The sequence below is a fragment of the Puma concolor genome, chromosome D3 (assembly GCF_028749965.1).
Source record: "Puma concolor isolate L17-30 chromosome D3, mPumCon1.1.hap2, whole genome shotgun sequence".
In the NCBI taxonomy this organism is placed as follows: Eukaryota; Metazoa; Chordata; class Mammalia; order Carnivora; family Felidae; genus Puma; species Puma concolor.
Genome location: NC_141678.1, coordinates 18,263,935 through 18,282,431, shown reverse-complemented (window position 1 = coordinate 18,282,431; position 18,497 = coordinate 18,263,935). Strand labels below are relative to the sequence as shown.

Genomic DNA, 18,497 nt, shown 5'->3' with positions numbered 1-18,497 from the left:
CATTTCATCTCATAATTACTCCAAGAGGGCGGCATTTTTATGCCCCACTGACAGATGAGGAAACTGAGACTGGCAAGTAACAGAGCTAGTGTGCCTACATTATATCAATCTTTATCTGCACCGTGTAGCTCGAGCCTTTGCATTTTCTTTTCCTGGGAACTATGTGGGTTGATGGAGACGGGGCATCAGCATGGGCCCTCTGCACCCCACAGATGCCATGCTGACGTCCCAGGACTTCTTTCATCCCAGAATCACCAGCACCAACCCTGCCTGTTCATGAAGAACCAGCCACGGGAGAATGGTTCTCTATCCCCTTCCCTCCTATACACGGTCCCCAAGAGCCCAAGGAGCCAGGAACCAGGGATGAAATTTGGGGCATTTGCGTCATCCCAAGAGTGAAGCATGCTGCCCGGGAAAGGGTGAACATCAGAACAGGGATAACCCTAAGAGGGTGGCAAAAACATGGCTCTGGAACTTCATGGATAGGAGGTTGTCCACCTGCAGCCACAGGCCCAGGGAAAGTTGAACCCACTGCCTCCCCAGAGGCGAGACCTTGAAGGGGTCCATGATGACGGTGGGCACGAAGTTCAGGAAGATGTGGTTGCAGTCGGTGCGCACACTGGTGTTGTTGAACGCCACCTCCAGCTCATCCATGGCTTCCAGGAGCAGACGCTCACCCTCGTTCTGCAGGTACTCAAAGGAGGCTTCCTGCCAAAGTGGGAGGGACAGACGCTAAGGCAAGGGGCGCAGGGCTGGAAACGGGGCCTCAGACACACAAGGAGAGAGGAAAACATTTCCCCTCCCCCGAAAAGTATGCCCAGCGAGTATACGCCGCCGAGCCCTGCCTCTGAAGGTGAAGGCACGTCAAAGGCTGTCCAGCGTCCTGACCCTGCCTTCTATCTTCTGTAGTGTGATGCTCTGACCACTGGGGGCCTCCCTGACCCCGGAGGGACCTCCGCTTCCAGGGTTACCGATTCCGAGAGACAGTCAATGACTCACCCCAAAGTGAGTGCACTTTGCAAATGCAAACCAACCAATTTTCAGAGCACACACTTCCTCTTCGGGGCTCTCGCGTTCCAAGTCACTGTCCACCTGCCCTAATCACCCCAGGCCCAGGTGCCGGACAACTAGAGACAGCCCCTCAGTTCCAGAACCTCCTGAGATTATTCAAACAAGCCAAACCCAAGCTGGCCTACCCTGCCGCACCTGATCCTTCCTGCAGAAACCACCACAAAGGTTCTTATCCACGTTTCCCCCTCCTCCCCGGCCTCTCGGCCGCCCCTGGTGCTTCCCCATGTGGCTCCCTGTGTAAGGTGTGCCCCCACTCTTGGGATCTGAGAGTGACAATCTTTTCAGTGGTAACTGCTTCCTGAGCTATCAGACTTACTGAACCTGAAAATAATAAGACCCCTGGAGGTAGCTAGTTGACTGAGGCAGCAAAAACTGACATTAGCTTAACATCGATCAATAGAGGATTAGGAAAAAACAAAACAAAACAAAACCACACACACGGTACATCCAGGCAAAGACAGAGCATGAGGCATACCATCTTCATCAACACGGGAGATGAGGTCTACGAGGCCCTGACCAGTAAAAGAGCAACAGTATTCAAACGGTTGGTCCACCGGGAGCCCCGCCCACAACACTACACCTGCAACTCAGGTCATGATCTCACAGTTCCTTGAGTTCGAGCCCCGCGTCGGGCTCTGTGCTGACAGCTCAGAGCCTGGAGCCTGCTTCGGATTCTGTGTCTCCCTCTCTCTCTGCCCCTCCCCTGCTCATGCTCCCACGCTCTCACACTCTCTCTCTCTCTCAAAAATAAACATTAAAAAATTTTTTTCTAAGTAGTTTTCAGGGGTGCCTGGCTGGCTCAGTCAGTTAAGTGTCCAACTCTTGGTTTTGGCTCAGGTCACGATCTCATGGTTCGTGAGTCTGTGCCCCACGTCGGGCCCCGAGCTGACAGCACAGAGCCTGCTTGGGATTTCTCTCTCACTCTTTCTCTCTGCCCCTCCCCGGCTCGCTCTCTTTCTCTCTCAGAAAGTAAACAAATAAACATGAAAAAAAATTTTTAATCAAAAACCATACTTTCCAGTGTGATTTGAAAAGCTCGCAACAGAATCACAGATGACTTTTCTGGCTGTGTTGGAAAATGATCACGCACTCAGTAGGCACATACAAGCAACTCCCTGAGTACGCCAGGACTCTGCTACCTGCTCAATTCCCTTCACGCGGACAGAGCGAAGGGAAGGCCAGCGCGCGAGGGACGGGTTCAGGGGGAGAAAGAAACACTCCACGACGTTTTACCTTCGTAATGAGGTCCGAGTGCCTGATGATGGCGCGGATGAAGAATCTGTGGTCTGTCACCTCCGCGCCTTCTTTCACTTTGGCGGCGCCCAGGTACAGGTGCATCTTGTGGTTGGCGCAGGGCACGGCCGTCAGATCGAAGCTGCGCATCCGGCTGAGCTCCAGCTGGAAGGCCAGGGCGGGTTCCAGGTGACGGTAAATGCGATCTTCTGCAAACTGCGGGCCGGCCAGAGAGCGAAGATGGACAGACACACAGACAGACGCTGAATTTGACACTGGGGCCGCACGCCTGCCTGGTGGGCGCCCTGTCCTGCAGCCCCCTGGTGTTCGTCAGCTTAGCACTCAGGGGATGTAGCCTTCACGGTGTCACCCGTGGGCAGCTCTAGGGCTCAAGAGACTCAGGGTTTGGGAAGGTCCAGACAAGAGCCACGAGCACTGTAAGACCTGAGTGCCGGCACGAGCCTCTCAGCTCCCAGGTGAGCCTGCCCGGTCCCCAGCGCCTGCCAGCACGGCCTCTTCTCTGTCACAGCACAGGGTACCTCTCAGGAAGTCACTAAAGGCTGGTTTCTCTGTGGAAACTGGTCCCCGAAAGGAAGCGACAGACAGTGCTGGAGACCGAACCAGAGGAGAAGATGAAGACCCGAAAGAAAGGATGGGTCTTACGCAGCAATGGAAGGCTTTGGATAAATTAAACCACAGCACGCCAAGCAGGATGGAGTCCGGAGTTTGTGATGGGAGTAAGCCTGCCTGTTCTAGAACAGGGATGAGCAAAAGCTTTACTTAAAGGGCCAGAGAGGGAATATATGAGGCTGGTGGGCCACACGGTCGGTCAGAGCCACGTGATCTCTGCCACTGGCACAAGAAAGCCACAGCAGAAGACAGGAGATCAGATGGGTGTGGCTGTGTTCCAGCCAAACTCCGTTTATAAAAACAGGCAGCCGGTCTGCAAGAACGTAAGAAAAAGAGGTTGGGAGAGCCATCTGAGGACAAAAGTGATCCAGATGAGGGAGAAACCAGAGTGAAGGCTGAAAGGGCAGGACGCATGGGATCTCAGCTCCACAGAGAAACACAATCCCAGAGGAAGGCTGGAGTTTACACAAAAGTTACATGTCCGTTCTTGAAAACGGAGGTTACCTCAAGGACTGGGGACTATACTCTTCCCGAATATCAAAGATGCCAGGGAGGCAAGAACAGTATCACTGCTTTCTTTACATCATACCTCATCTCTTGCTCTGAATGTGAAAAACTTCGGAAATTCTTTCTGCAAAAGAAATCCATAGACGAGACAATGAAATCAAGTAAGACTCATACAAATACTTGTTTTGTGATTTTTTTTTTTTTAAAGCCATAACCCCATCTGTTTCCAGAATGAATCCTTTGAAAACCTTCTCTTTTCTAGTGATTGCTCTCTTCAACCCCCATCTACTAAGTAAACATCAAATCAACGGCACCGACTCTTAAGGAATGTTAAAGACTCACACAGATGCACTGAGAATCACACTGACCTCTTGGGCAATCAGGAATGTGATTCTTCGGAGTCCATATTCCACAAGGATGTTTTTCTGCATTAAAAACCAAATATGTAATGGAATAGTATTTAGCCACAAAAAGAAATGAAGTACTGATACAAGTTCCCACATGGATGAACCTTGACAACATGATACTGAGTCAAAGACACCAGTCACAAAAGACCTCACATTGCGTGATTCCATTTATATGAAACATCCAGAATGGGCAGATACATAGAGACAGAAAGTAGATTAATGGTTGCCTAGGATGGGGAGGGTGTTTGGTTGAGGGAAAATGGGGAATGATTGCTAAAAAGTTTTTTTGGTAGGTGGTGATGGCGAAAATGTTCTAAAATATATTTAGGGGTGCCTGGATGGCTCAGTCAGTTAAGAGTCTGACTCTCGATATCAGCTCAGGTTGTGATCTCACAGTCACAGGATCAAGCCCCATATCAGGCTCCATACCGGTCATGGAACCAGCTTAAGATTCTCTCTCTCCCTTTCTCTCTGTCCCTCCTCTCTCCCTCTCTCTCTCAAAATAAATAAACATTTAAAAAAAGTAAATAGTGGGGCGCCTGGGTGGCTCAAGTCAGTTAAGTATCTGACTTCAGCTTAGGTCATGATCTCATGGGCCATGGGTTCGGGCCCCACATCAGGCTCTGTGCTGACAGCTCAGAGCCTGGAGCCTGCTTTGGATTCTGTATCTCCCTCTCTCTCTGCCGCTCCCCCATTCGTGCTCTGTCTCTCTCTGTCTCTCAAAATGAATAAACGTTAAAAAAAATTTTTTTAATAATAAATAAATAAATAAATAGAATAAAATATAATGATGGTTACACAACTGTACTAATATTCCAAAAAGCGCTGAATTGTACATATTCGATGGAGGAATAATGTAGTATGTGAATCATATTTAATAAAGCTGCTATATTAAAATATATATATACACAGACATATAATTCTTTAACATATCATGAAATCTTTTTTTTTATGAAATCTTTAATAAAATTGAGGAGGGAGGTCACTGTTATATTAAAAAGAAAGACAAGTTGGGGTGCCTGGCGGCTGGCTCAGTCAGAAGAGCACGTGACTCATGATCTTGGGGTTGTGAGTTCTAGCCCCACGTTGGATATAAAGATTACTTAAAAATAAAAACTTTAAAGAAAAAAAGATAAGTTGAGTAAAGAAACAAAAAAAAGTATACTTTTTGTATATGCAGTATGACTGCATTTACACAAAATTCCAGAATAGATGAAACTAATCCAAACTGTTGAAACTCAGGCTAGTGGTCGGTTATCTCTGGCAAGGAGAAGCTGGGAACATTCATTTTTTTCTATCTGAATGCTGGTTATACTTAGGAATTCACTATGAAAATTCACCAGGTTGTACATTTATGATTTGTACCCTTTTCTGTATGTTAAACTTCAATAGGAAGGCATCCAAGAAAAAGTACAAAACTGTTTTTAGTTAATCCCTAAATGAAATATTATTACATACAGTATTATATAAGGGGAAAGAAAAAACCCAAAAGACAAGGAAATACAGTTCTTGCTTAACTTGTCCATACGGTAAAGAAACTTATCAGGGGAGATGAGTTGTCTTAGCGCATTTCAGAAAGACGTAACTAGACAAACACAAAAGAATACTTAATGGGGGGTGCCTGGGTGGTTCAGTCGGTTAAGCGTCCAACTTTTGGTTTCGGCCGTCATGATCTCACAGTTCATGGGTTTGAGCCCCAAATCGGGCTCCACACTGACAGTGCGGAACCTGCTTGGGATTCTCTCTCTCTCTGCTCCTCCCCTGCTTGTGCTCTCTCTCAAAAGAAATAAACTTTTTAAAAAAAAGAATACTTCATGGAACGTTGGTTGCAAAGAGAACAAGATAAACCACAAAACAAAGAGGATGTGAATGTGGCAAAGCTAACCTGGTTAGGGGGAGCCTGAATCATTAGTTCTCAACTAAGGATGTGCATCAGTGTGTGCGTGGGAATGTACATGTATGTTAATGTGTGTATGTGAGAATATGTATGTAGGTATCTGCTTAATGTAAAAAAAAATTTAAATAGTCTAGCAATATATTGGAAAGGACATTAAAAGCCCTTCCTTTCCCCCAGGTATATATTATAGCCCTCCTCTCTTTGGTATGTTACGTACAGACATATATATATATCACTCACTGCCTATACTTTTCCCTCCACTCTGCCCTCTCCAGGCAAGAAACAGCAATTATCGTGAGCATCGTTTGATCTGGTTATAGGGTAGGGCTAGCCGCAACCGCTCAACTGTTGCCTTATCAACGCCATGGGACGCCACGTGTAACTTGAGTAAGAACATCAGCTATGTCAAGAATAAACCGGCCAAAGGGAAACACGTCAATATCTTCATCCCGGGGCTGGACTGTAGGGCTGTGGGTTTCATTTGAAAACCTGCTTTTCAGGGGCGCCTGGGTGGCTCCGCCTGTTAAGCATCCGACTTCAGCTCAGGTTCACGAGCTCACTGTCCGTGAGTTTGAGCCCCGTGTCGGGCTCTGTGCCGACGGCTCAGGGTCTGGAGCCTGCTTCAGATGCGGTGTCTCCCTCACCCTCCGCCCCTTCCCCACTTGCACTCTGTCTCTCTCAAAAATTAAAAAAAGTAATAAATTTTGAAAAATAAATAAATAAAACCTACTTTTCAGATTTGTCTGCACCTTAAACTTTTTCTACAATGAACGTCATTACATTTATTTTATTTTATTTATTTATTTGAGAGAGACAGAGATAGCGCAATTGGAGGAGAGGCAGAAAGAGAGGGAGGGACAGAGACGACCCCAAGCGAGCTCTGCGTTGCCAGCACAGAGATGGACACGAGTCTCAAACTCCTAAAACCGGGAGATATGACCTGAGCCGAAACAAAGAGTTGGACGCCTAGCTGACTGAGCCACCCAGGCGCCCCCTACATTTGTTGATTAATCAAGTAAAGACTAAGTAAATCACTGACAATAACGTCCCTAAGCTTCCATGGTGTTATCTGGGACTCAGCATCATTCACCCCCATCTTCTGCCTAGGAAGCCCCAGGTCCCCTGAGGGACACCGAGTCAGAGGAGGTAATAAGTGTCCCTCCCACTTGGATACTACGGAGAACACAACAAATGTACAGGTAAATAGACTAAAAACCAACAACTAAAAATTTCCAAGTGGTCTGGAAGTTGGGACCAACTCAGAACTAACAGCCGGGCAGTGTGCCTGGGAGACGCGATTAATTTAGTTCAGAATCTCAGCATCCCATTTTACAGATGGGGAAACTAAGGAACAGAGAGGTAAAGTGACCTGCCCGAGGTCACACAGTGCCTTCCCACTGTTTCTACCACCTACGCTTGCCAAGCTGCTCCACATCTGTTCGCAGCTGAGGTCTCTGAGCATATATAACAGCTGTCCCTACTGCCCGGGTGAGAAAACATGCTCACAACTGCCACACGGTTATAAAAGCAAGTTCTTTGCATAGATGGCGGTCAGCGTGACTATTTAAAGATTTGAGTTTTCTGGGTTATTTCAACAAAAAGCATTCCCCCCTAGACCCCAAACTATTTATCGAATGCCTCTGTGAAGTGGCATATATACACTGGCTCATTTCATCATTGCGCGGGCTAAGGAGTGTACAGGTGACCCTTGAACAACGCGGGGGTTAGGGGCACCGACCCCTGCACAGTCGATAATCCACGTATAACTTTCGACTCCCCGAGAACTTAATTACTAACAGCCGACTGTTGACCCGAAGCCTTACCTAGAACATCAACAGTCAGTTAACACGTATTCTGCATGTTATATGTATTATGTGCTATACTCTTATGATAAAGCCAACGAGAAGAAGCGTTAAGAAAATCACAGGGAAGACCGGGGCGCCTGGGTGGCGCAGTCGGTTAAGCGTCCGACTTCAGCCAGGTCACGATCTCGCGGTCTGTGAGTTCGAGCCCCGCGTCAGGCTCTGGGCTGATGGCTCGGAGCCTGGAGCCTGTTTCCGATTCTGTGTCTCCCTCTCTCTCTGCCCCTCGCCCGTTCATGCTCTGTCTCTCTCTGTCCCCAAAATAAATAAACGTTGAAAAAAAAAATTTAAAAAAAAAAAAAAAAAAAGAAAATCACAGGGAAGAGAAAAATACATTCATAGCCCTAATCCGTGTAGGAAAAGATCTGCGAATGAGCGCACCCGCGCAGTTCACCCCATGTTGTTCAAACGTCCACTGCACATACTTTGCCTTTTGGTCGTTCCGACACCCGGGGAGGGATTAACTCTGCCCCCACGTTACTGGGGAAGAAGCCAAGGCGCTACCACGTTTGGCTACTTCTGCCCAAGGTTACGGGCTCCCAGGAGTAGCAGAGCTAGGATGGGAAGCCGGGTCTGTGGCTCTGAAGTGCACGTGAGGACTCGGGCCCATGGGATGCCTTGCCACGGCAGCCCTTCCTTCCTGTCTCAGTGACTTGGGACCAGAGGCACGGCCGGCGCACCTTGGACTGTACAAACGTCCGGAAAATCGGCACCAGCTCCTCATCTTCCAGGTGGTCCGCGTACTGGATGGCCACATTTAGGATGTGGATTGGCTCCTCTCTGAGGCTCTGGGGGAGAAAACAACGGCAGGGGGCAGGAGGCCTCAGGGGTCCCAGGCTGCCCCCTCCTGGACAGGCTCCCTGCTCAGGAGACTTACCTTGTTCTCTTCTTCAGAGTACAAGGGAGTGCAGGCCTTCCTGAAGAGGGGGATTTCCCTGGGCACGTTGGCAAAGCAGGAGATGACTTCGTCGAAGTTTCTGGGGGTGTGGGGTGGAGAGGTAGGGCTGAGGTGCTGCCGGCTCCTTAAGGTCATAGGTCAAGATTTCACTCTGGCCAGATGGAAGGACTGGGTCCTTCCCCTTTCCCACCGATGGCTCTAGGAGCTCATCCAACTCCGCCCAGGGCTCACTGGGTTCCTGACCAGGTCCAAGGCACCACTGATGGAGTATTTCCCCAAAGGGAAGAAGGGACCTATGTGATCTGAGATCGTGAATAAAAGAAAGGGTGTCCAGTGCTCTGGGGCATCAGCTGGGTTCCCAGCCACTGGCCGGGAGACCCTCATACCTCACTTCACCAAATCACCTAAGGCCATTGCGGAGTTACAACAAGATAACCCAAGCACGAGGCACAGCACACGGGAACGGGTGGAGAATAGGTGATACTAATAGGACTGATCGCTGATGTTTACGGAGAATGCCACCTATCCCTTAGCTACACTTTAAATACGATGTTTAATATACTCCATCTCATTTCATTTTCCTGGTGACCCCATGAAGTCGATCCTTCTCTTATCCCCATGATAAAGATGAGAAAACTAAGGCACAGAGAGGTTAAGTAATTTGCTCAGAGTCTCACGGCGAGGAAGCACATGGCCAGAATTTAAATACGGGCAGGCCACACAAACGAACAGGTGGGGGCCAGGAGAAGCTTGCCTGGCCCCTCTGCTCAACGTGTCTGGGAGACTGGGCCACTCTGGGTACCTTGTGAAGTCCTCAAATCTCCTGAAGGCAACCATGGCCCCCATCCGCTGACACAGTGGGGCAAAGCCGCTGTCCATGAAGAGCTCGGTGCTGTGCCTCAGCAGGTCGGGGTTGGTGACACTGATGGGCACGGCCATCCTGCAGGGAGACCAGAGGAGGGGACTGATGCAGCTGCTTGAAGACCTGGCCCCAAGAGTTGCTCCTGCCCTGGAAGCTTCGATGAGCCAGACTAGCATTAGAGCCCTCCCACAGCGGGGCTTAAAATTGCACGCGGAACGGACTGGGGTCTGGGGCTGAGGAGTCCTTTTATTTTTTTATGTTTTTTATTTATTTCTGAGAGAGACAGACTGTGAGTGGGGGAGGGGCAGAGAGAGGGAGACACAGAATGCGAAGCAGGCTCCAGGCACTGAGCTGTCAGCACAGAGCCCGACATGGGGCTCGAACTCACGAACCATGAGATCATGACCTGAGCTCAAGTTGGAAGCTCAACCGACTGAACCACCCAGGCATGGGGCTGGGAAGTCTTCTCTGATTGCTCAGGACCTGGTACAGACTAAGTGCAAGAGCGAGGGAGGGAATGAATGAATGAATGAATGAATGAACGATCCAGACATGCATGCGTGCAGACAAGTCCAGCCTCCCCATGGTCCCAGGGAAATCCAGAACGGTGAACTCAGCCACAGAGCATGAACACTCTTAGTGCCAACTTCTCCTGGACAGCCCAGCCCTAGGCGGCTGGTGAAAGGGCAGGCTTGGTTCTAGAGAGACACGCCAGGCTTCCGCTCTCCCAGTCCCTCCCTCTCCATCAAACCTGCTCTTGGGACAGGGGTCCGGAACCAAAACCGGCCCCTAGGCCAGCTGCCCGTGAGAGCTTAGCTGGCCACTGCCCCCAGGACTGGCAGCTCACCAGCAATAAACACAGACAGATCCCCTGGAGCTCTGGAATCAAGTGAAGAAGGGGTTACGAGAGGGGGTGCTGAAAAGAGGCCTGCTCTCCTGAAAAGGAGACCTCCTTGCAAGACTGGCCCTTGGCTGGTGTCTGGGAACTTGGGGAGGGTTCCCACCATTCCCTGAATCATACAAGAGGCTCGCTGTGCTCCAAATGTTTGTGCCGTGTGGTTTATGCAGAACACCTGCCTTCCTTCTGGAGTCGGGGATTTCAGCAGAAATCCCCGTGTTCGGCAGAGGGTGTCTACACGACCAGCCCCCAGCGGAAACCCTGGGTGCTGGATCTCTAACCAGCTGCGGGACCGCACTGCACACAGGCCATCACAACACGTAGCTGGGGGAACAGAGCGCGTCCTATGGGGCTCCCTTGGGGAGGACTCTTGCACCAGGCGTCCTGGGGACTTCACCCCCGTGACCCTCTTCCTTTTGGTGACGGTGCCCCACTTCGCGGACTTTCACTGCAACAAGTCACAGCCGTGAGCATGACCTATACGGAGCCCTATAAATCTTCCCAGCCACCTGTCGAGTCTGGGGTGCTCCTGGAGACGCTGGACCCAGGTGGGACAGGGCCTCTGTGCCTTCCTGTTGGGTACCCCTGAAATCGATTTCCGCCCCACCCCCTCCCCCAGGCTCCTTGCTCTTGGACAGCTAAATACACAGAAGCAAACCGGCATAGAAGCATGGGCTGAATTCAGCCCGCAGGTGACTTGGGCCCCTGCAGCATTTTTAATTTTTTGTTTAAGTTTATTTATTTATTTTGAGAGAGAAAGACCAGGGGAGGGGCAGAGAGAGGGAGAGAGAGAATCAGGACAGAGCCTGACACGCGTTTCAAATTCACGAGCCTGGAGATCCCATGACCTGAGCTGAAAACAAGAGTCGGACGCTTAACTGACTGAGCCACCCAGGAGCCCCAGTCCCTGCAGCATTTTTAATAGATTCCTACACATCACTTACCTGTTCAGAGCGAAAAGTTGAAGGATTTAATTTTTTTTTTTTCTTAAGTCTAGATGTCCTACTTCTCTTGGGGGAGAAAAAAAAAGGAAAGATGAGGGCCGGCTGGGCCATTTTCCTGGGGGTCGACCAGCAGCCCGCAGGCACAGCCACTCTCTCCAGCTCCTGCCTCCCAGCTGTGCTCACAGCGCCCCCCCCCGCCCCCCCACCGTGGCCCTGGCCCTCAGTCCTGGCTGCACCCCGCATGAAGGTCCGCTGGCCTCTGACCTCCCTGCACTGGTCCCCTGACCCAAAGAACAATGCGCCTCGCTCTCCAGCCGGGTCCTCCTGGAGGTGGGACTTCAGTCATCGCAGCCCTTCCCGAAGGCCCTGAGAAGCAGGGCTTGGTGGGGACGGGGAGGGGGGAAGAGCAGGCAGAGTGTGCCCTGAAGCCACCAGCCCAGAGCAAGCTTCCTGTGCTCCCAGCCAACAGCCACGACAAGGAGCTGAGAGGGTCAGGGAACCCCCTCCAGAGGCCTCAGTGTCTGTGCGGGTCAAAACAGGAGCCTGTATGGGGCGCCTGGGTGGCTCAGTCGGTTACGCCTCCAACTTCGGCTCAGGTCATGATCTCGCGGTCTGTGGGTTCAAGCCCCGCGTCGGGCTCTGTGCTGACAGCTCGGAGCCTGGAGCCTGCTTCAGACTCTGAGTCTCCCTCTCTCTCTGTCCCTCCCCCACCCATGTTCTGTCTCTGTAAAGAATAAACGTTAAAAAAAAAAATAGGACCCCGTGACCACACTGGTGGTCACAACGAATAACCCAGATATATATGTCGGTTCCTCCTAAGGAACAAGGTGCGACTGATCCACAGGCTTTAGGAAAGCAGCCCTCCTTTCCTAACTGGGTGGGACTCTTAAGGCAAAGAACAGAATGCCTCCTCACGGGCACAGAGTTTCCAAAGCCCTTTCACCATGCCTCCCACTGTCCCCGAAACGATGCCAGGGCCACAAGTACTTTATCCCCTTTTCTCTCAATCGGGGAAAATACCATCATCTCCCCCCATTTTTTTTTTTTTTGGAAATAGGAAGGGTAAAAAGAAATGATAAATATGAAAGAAGGTGCCTCATGGAGAAGCACTTCTTTCCTTCGCCCATAACAGAGCAACACCTGGGGCATCTGGGTGGCTCAGTCAGTTAAGCGTCCGACTCATGATTTCGACTCAGGTCATGATCTCACAGTTTGTGAGTTCGAGCCCCACGTTGGGCTCTGCGCTGACAGTACAGAGCCTGCTTGGGATTCCCTCTCTCTCTCTCTTTCTCTCTCTCCCCTCCCCCCCCTCTGCTCCTACCCAACTCATGCTCTCTCTCTCAAAATAAACTTAAAAATTGTTTTTCAAAAAAACCAAAGCAACACCCTTATTCTTAAAGGCAATGGAAAGAAAAACATAGATTTTGAAATCCCAAGAGATCCAAATATACCCCGCTCCCCCCCCCCCCACACACACACTGGAATATTACCCAGAAACGAAAAAGAATGAAATCTTGCCATTTGCAACGTTGTGGATGGAGTTAGAGGGTATTATGCTAAGCGAAATATGTCAGTCAGAGGAACACAAATACAGTATGATTTCATTCATACGTGGAATTTAAGAAATCAAACAGATGGACATGGGGCAGGGAAGGAAAAATAAGATAAAAGCAGAGAAGGAGGCAAACCATAAGAGACTCTTGACTACGGAGAACTGAAGGCTGATGGAGGGAGGTGGCAGGGGGATGGGCTAGATGGGTGATGGGCATTAAGGAGGGCACCTGTCGTGGTGAGCACTGGTATTGTATGTAAGTGATGAATCACTGAAACCAATACTAAACTACACGTGACTTGAATTTAAATAAAAACTTGGGAGGAAAAAAAAAGAAATCATGAACGCTATTGCCCACATGGACCCAAGATCTGGTTAACCTAACGCCCCAGTCATGATGAGACCGTCCTCCTAGCCACAAGCAAAGCCTGCGGGGAGCCCCAGGAGAACCAGACACAGAGGGGCGAGGGAAGAGGGAAAGAGAACTCTCCACACTGTAGGGAGAGTGATTGCTTTAGCGGAAGGTGACACATTCTACCTGACCAGAACGGTACTTTGGGTCCTGAAATGAGATGGATTAAAAAAAGACATGATGAGGGAACAGCAGAGGCACACCAGGATGTCCCCAACTGAGCACATCGTGGGGATCCAGACAGGCCAACACCGGCCCCGGCTGGTGGCTCCAGAGGTCCGTCGGGTGCTGCGGAGAGCACTCTGGAGTGAGGCATGTGGCTCGAATCCCTACCCTGCGTACAGCTGGGCATATACCAAGGGGAGGCCCCAGGGCCTAAATGGAGATAGGAACACAGTTTTGGCCAACAGATGGTGAGGGCTGAATGAAACAGGGTGTGGAAGTGCACGGTGCCCGACCAATGGCATAGCGATAACCATCACAGGGATCACTAATGCTCACCAACAGCTTTCTGCATGCCAGGCATGCCCCTAAAAGCCATGTGGGCCTTATCTCACTTATTCCCCATAATGATCTAGGAGCGCGCCACCGGAGCGAACGTTCTGCGGTGATGGAATGTTCTAGAACTGCAGTATCCCACGTGGCAGCCACAAACCACATGTGGCTATGGGGCACTTTAAATGCAGCAGGTAGGCCCGAGGAGCTGAATGTGTCATTGAATCTCACTCGATTTAATTTAAAGAGCCCACACAGGGGTAGTGGCTTCCACACTGGGAAGTACAGGTGCATGGGGCAGGCATTGGATTATCTCCTTTTGCAGATGAGAGAACAGAGATGTAGGGAGATCCCACGGTGGGGAAGTGGCGTTCCTGAGGTCCCTCCCCAGACATACTCGCTGGGTCCCTCCAGAGACAGGACTATGGTGGCCAGGGAGAAAAGAAACACCCACCACCCCTCCCCCGGGTGCGCCCCACTCCATACCGGTTTGGGTGGGAGGAGGGCAGCATGAACTGGAATTCTACCACGCAGGTGCCATCTGGGAGCTGCCGGTGCTGCAAGCTGTTTAACTCGTAGGCGATGTAGCCCCTTCGCACGTAAACCTAACGGAGCAGAGGCACAGAAGACATTCTCGCAGAGGGCCCTCCAGACCAGAGAAAACTCAGGCTGGAGCGATACCAGAAACCCTCTCTAAATGAGCCCTACGAAGTAGCAAAGAGAGAGTCTGCTCACTCTTTACAAGGTTACCTTCTTTGCAAAGGGCTCGATAGTAAATATGTGTTTTATTTACCTATTTTTGTTCATGTTGAGAGAGAGTGTGCGCGCACGACGAGCGGGGCACAGAGAGAGAGAGAGAGAGAGAGAGAGAGAGAGAGATTCCCAACCAAGCTCCGAGCCTTCAGCGCAGAGCCCAATGCGGGGCTCAAGCTCACAAACCTCGAGATCATGACACGAGCTGAAGTTAAGAGTCGGATGCTCAATCGATGGAGCCACCCAGGTACCCTTAGGGAATAAATATTTTGGACTTTGGGGGACAGATGGAGGATACGTCGTCTCTGTCACAACTATTCAATTCTGTTGTCGCAGCCTGGAAGCAGCCAAGGATGATATGTAAACGAATGGGCGTGGCTGTGTTCCAATAAACCTTTATTTGTAAAATCAGGCAGTGGGCCACATGTGGCCCACAGGCTATCACTTCCAACTCCTACTCTAGAGTGCGCCATCCAGGAGAAATGTAACACAGCCACGTGTGCAATTTTAATTTCAATTTTTCCAGTAGCCACTTTAAAAAAAAGGCAGCAGGTGAAAATGTTTAACAATAGACTTCGTTTCATCCCCAATACCTAATGTAATGTCATTTCCATAGGTAATCAGCAGAAAAAGTACTGATATATTTGAAATTCTTTCTCCACACAAAGTCTTTGGAATCCAGGGTGCACTTTATACTTAGAGCACAGCTCAACTCAGACAAGCTATGTTTCCAGTGCTCGTTAGCCAGATGTCACCAGTGGCTGCCATATTGGATAGCACAGTTCCAGAGTTTAGACAGTGGGAGGTTTTTTTAACTGAATAGGGAATATAAGAAGTGTGCAGTAAGAGTTAACATAGCAGGCCTAACTGCTATCCTTCGAAAGGCCCTTGGCCAGCATCAGGAACCTTGGATCTGGGAGGGCTCCCACTATTCCCTGATAAGAATGGTTCATGGCACCCGAGCTATACGATGCTTTTATGTTGAACATATGCTTTCTTTCTGGGAGTTCGGAATTTAGTTACATGCTAGGACCAACCCCCAATAAAACCCCCAGGCACGGAGTCTCCGAGCCTCATTTCAAACATGTCATAAGTCATTGCTGGAGGAATTAAAAGTGCCTATAGGAAGGGCGCCTGGGCGGCTCAGTCAGTTGAGCATCCAACTTCAGCTCAGGTCATGATCTCACAGTTTGTGGGTTCGTGGGTTCGAGTTCCGCGTCGGGCTCTGTGCTGACAGCTCGGAGCCTGGAGCCTGCTTCGGATCCCGCGCCTCCCTCTCTCTCTGCTCCTCCCCCGCTCACGCTCTGTCTCTCTCTCACAAAAATAAACAAACACTAAAAAAAAAAAAAAAGTGCCTACAGGACCCACTGGAAGCTTTCCCTTGGCTTCCCCCCCAACACTTCACCCCCACACGCTGTGTCCCTTTGCTGATCGTACTTTGCGTCCTTTCGCTGTAACAATTCACAGCCATGAGCACACCTATCTGCTGAGCCCTGCGGTTCTTCCCAGTGAATCACTGAACCCGGGGCTGGTCTGGGGGACACCCACACATTTTAGCGGGACCAAAACTCTCCACATCTCAAGAGACCAAGTAACAATGTAATATTCAAGGTGCGCCTCTTGAGTCAGGGAGAAGAGGCGGGATTGTGTTCAATAAACCCGCCGGACAAAGTGAAAGAATGCTCAAAGAGCTGTGGAAAATTCTCAGACCGAAAAGCAAAGGTGGGGTGCTGCTTTCCACCTGACAGAGGACACCCCCCCCCCAAATAGGACAGGTGTCTGGATAATGAGTACCAAGTGCTTACTCATTTATCTTCCAATAACCCCGTGAGGTAGGTATTATTGCCCCCGCTACAGCAGGAGAACCTAAATGTCCAGCAAAGGAAAGCAACGGGCCACAGGTCACACAGCTCGGGACTCTGCACAGATTGGTCCCCCTGACTGGAACCTCTGTGCTTCTTCCCACCATTTCTGACTTGCTCCTTAGCTGCCTGCTTCCACATCACTTTCTCATCCGAGTCTGAGCCGAACCTCCCGGTGAGGTTAGACTCTGCTGTCCGATTCTCAGCATGCCCGTTGTATTTAGTGCGTGTGTGTGTGTGTGTGTGTGTGTGTGTATCTCCCCAGCCAGAGAGAAGCTCCGTTAGGGCAGAGACCGGGGCTGTTCCCCTGCTGTTTCCCCAGAGGCTGGCACACGGTGGGTCTCAACATAAGTGAAAATTGGAAAGGCGGGGGGGAAGAAAGGCACTTAAGAGCGCTACGTGGCCTCACTGCCGGAAACAGGGAGACCTGAGAAGGATTCTTTGAGCTGAAACCAGGGAGGAGGTAAAGGCTGCAGGCCCAGGAGAGTCTGGGGCCATCGCATACGCAAAAGCCCCAAACGGTCTCCATGGAGCCCCAGTCAACGTTCTAGCACCAGGATGGGTGACCCGTGGGGTCTAAAAGGTGGCAGAAGAGGGAGTGGGGACCACAGGGGACCAAGACTCCAAGATCGGAGAGTTTTGCTGCTGGTCGCTGCCTTGTCTGCCCCCTCGGGACCGGTGACAGGGAGGTCGCCTTAAATTGTCACCTAGGCTCCTTCCTGCTCTATGGCTCAAGCAGACAAGTCTTCCAAAGGTATGTAACGCAGGGAATCAGAGAGTCTGCAGGAGGCGCCTTGGCTCTTGGTGGTTAGCATTTCAACGTGCCCTGCCTGGAGGAGGCCGGACCGGCACCTGAGGAAACGGGGTTACCAGCAAGCGCCCTGGTCAGAGACCTCGTGAGACCCTGGTTGTGCCACTCCCCAGCCGGGGGACCTCGGGCCAGACGCTCCACCTCTCTGAGCCTCAACGCCCTTCTCTGTGAGATGGGCAGGTAACAGTACCTACCCTGTGGAGAGAAGGATAAGGTCCCGTTCGCGAGGCGCGTGGCCCGGGCTCAGGCGCACAGCAGGCGGGCGGTGGATGTCAGCACCGGCATGTTCGCTACGGGTGCTGTGACTGGGTCCTCCCTCCTACTTACCTCCAGGGACGCCATGCAAACGACCTTGTTAGCGTGGTAGAAGAAAGTGGGCAGGACGTCGAATATGGTCGTCTCTGACAGTATTAATTTCTACAGGATGGGAAGGGGGAAGAAAAGGCAAATGTTACCAAGTTTTCACCGAGATGAGTGGAGGGGTGGGAGCAGGGAGGGGAAGCCGGCGGTGGTTTCTGTCCGTGCTCCAGGCCCGTGGATCTGAAAGGGGCAGCCGTTCTGGGAGGATTACACCTGGGGCTCCCCGTTCCAGACGCGGAGGGGGTACCTGGAGGCCCGCAAATGATCCAAAGTTGGGGGCTCGGGGAACCCAAAAGATGAAGCCGTAACTCAGCCGTGTGAGTGTTCCTGGTTTCCTAGTAAGCTCCGTCACATCTGAGGGTCTAAAACTGCACCCCGGGGGGACGCCTGGATGGCTCCGTCAGTTAAGAATCTCCCTCTTGATTTTGGCTCCGGTCATGATCTCGGGGCTCGTGAGTTCGAGCCCCGCGTCGGGCTCTGCGCTGATAGCATGGACCCTGCTTGGGATTCTCTCTCCCTCTCTCTCTGCCCCTCCCCACCTCCCCCTCTCTCTCAAAAGTAAATAAACATTTATGAATAAATAAATAAATAAATAAATAAATAAATAAATAAATAAAATTCGATAAAATCAAATAAAATACAATTGCACCTCGGGGGGGGGGGGGGGGAGCCTTGCTGCCTGATACTCTCTGTCCATCCTGCAGAACTGAACCTCTCTCGGGCTCCCCGAGGTCCCGTCGGGCAGCCCTGGCCACATTGGACGGAACCACTGGTACCTGCAACCGTGCTCTGAAGGCAGGTGCCCGCACACGGAGGGCACGGGGAGCCCACCTCCCCGAGGCCTGACTTGGGCCACAGTGTGAGCTGTGTGGCAGGTGGATGGGAGGGAGCGGCCTCACCTTGAGGTTTTCCGGGCAGAACTGGTGGCCATACATGTCGATGGCGGACAGGAAAATGGACTCCACCTGGTTGTGCCTCAGCTCGTAGGACGGGAGGTGGGAGGCGATCAGGATCTGCAGGGGGAGGGGACAGAGGGCTGGGGT

The 18,497-nt window shown here is 51.1% G+C and overlaps 1 protein-coding gene across 7 annotated transcripts in view; it reads right to left on the bottom strand.

Moving 5' to 3' along the window:
* The window catches only part of ACACB (acetyl-CoA carboxylase beta), a 109,575-nt gene that overhangs the window by 22,286 nt on the left and 68,792 nt on the right, over nucleotides 1–18,497 (bottom strand). For all 7 annotated transcript variants that reach the window (XM_086681911.1, XM_086681916.1, XM_086681915.1 and 4 more), the window contains 10 exons: nucleotides 18,354–18,467; nucleotides 17,422–17,511; nucleotides 14,155–14,273; nucleotides 9,308–9,445; nucleotides 8,485–8,584; nucleotides 8,288–8,395; nucleotides 3,810–3,866; nucleotides 3,524–3,565; nucleotides 2,305–2,520; nucleotides 553–708 (listed from right to left, as the gene is read on the bottom strand). In XM_086681911.1, the coding sequence (XP_086538037.1) occupies nucleotides 553–708; nucleotides 2,305–2,520; nucleotides 3,524–3,565; nucleotides 3,810–3,866; nucleotides 8,288–8,395; nucleotides 8,485–8,584; nucleotides 9,308–9,445; nucleotides 14,155–14,273; nucleotides 17,422–17,511; nucleotides 18,354–18,467 (1,140 nt within the window). The remainder of the gene's footprint in view (nucleotides 1–552; nucleotides 709–2,304; nucleotides 2,521–3,523; nucleotides 3,566–3,809; nucleotides 3,867–8,287; nucleotides 8,396–8,484; nucleotides 8,585–9,307; nucleotides 9,446–14,154; nucleotides 14,274–17,421; nucleotides 17,512–18,353; nucleotides 18,468–18,497) is intronic.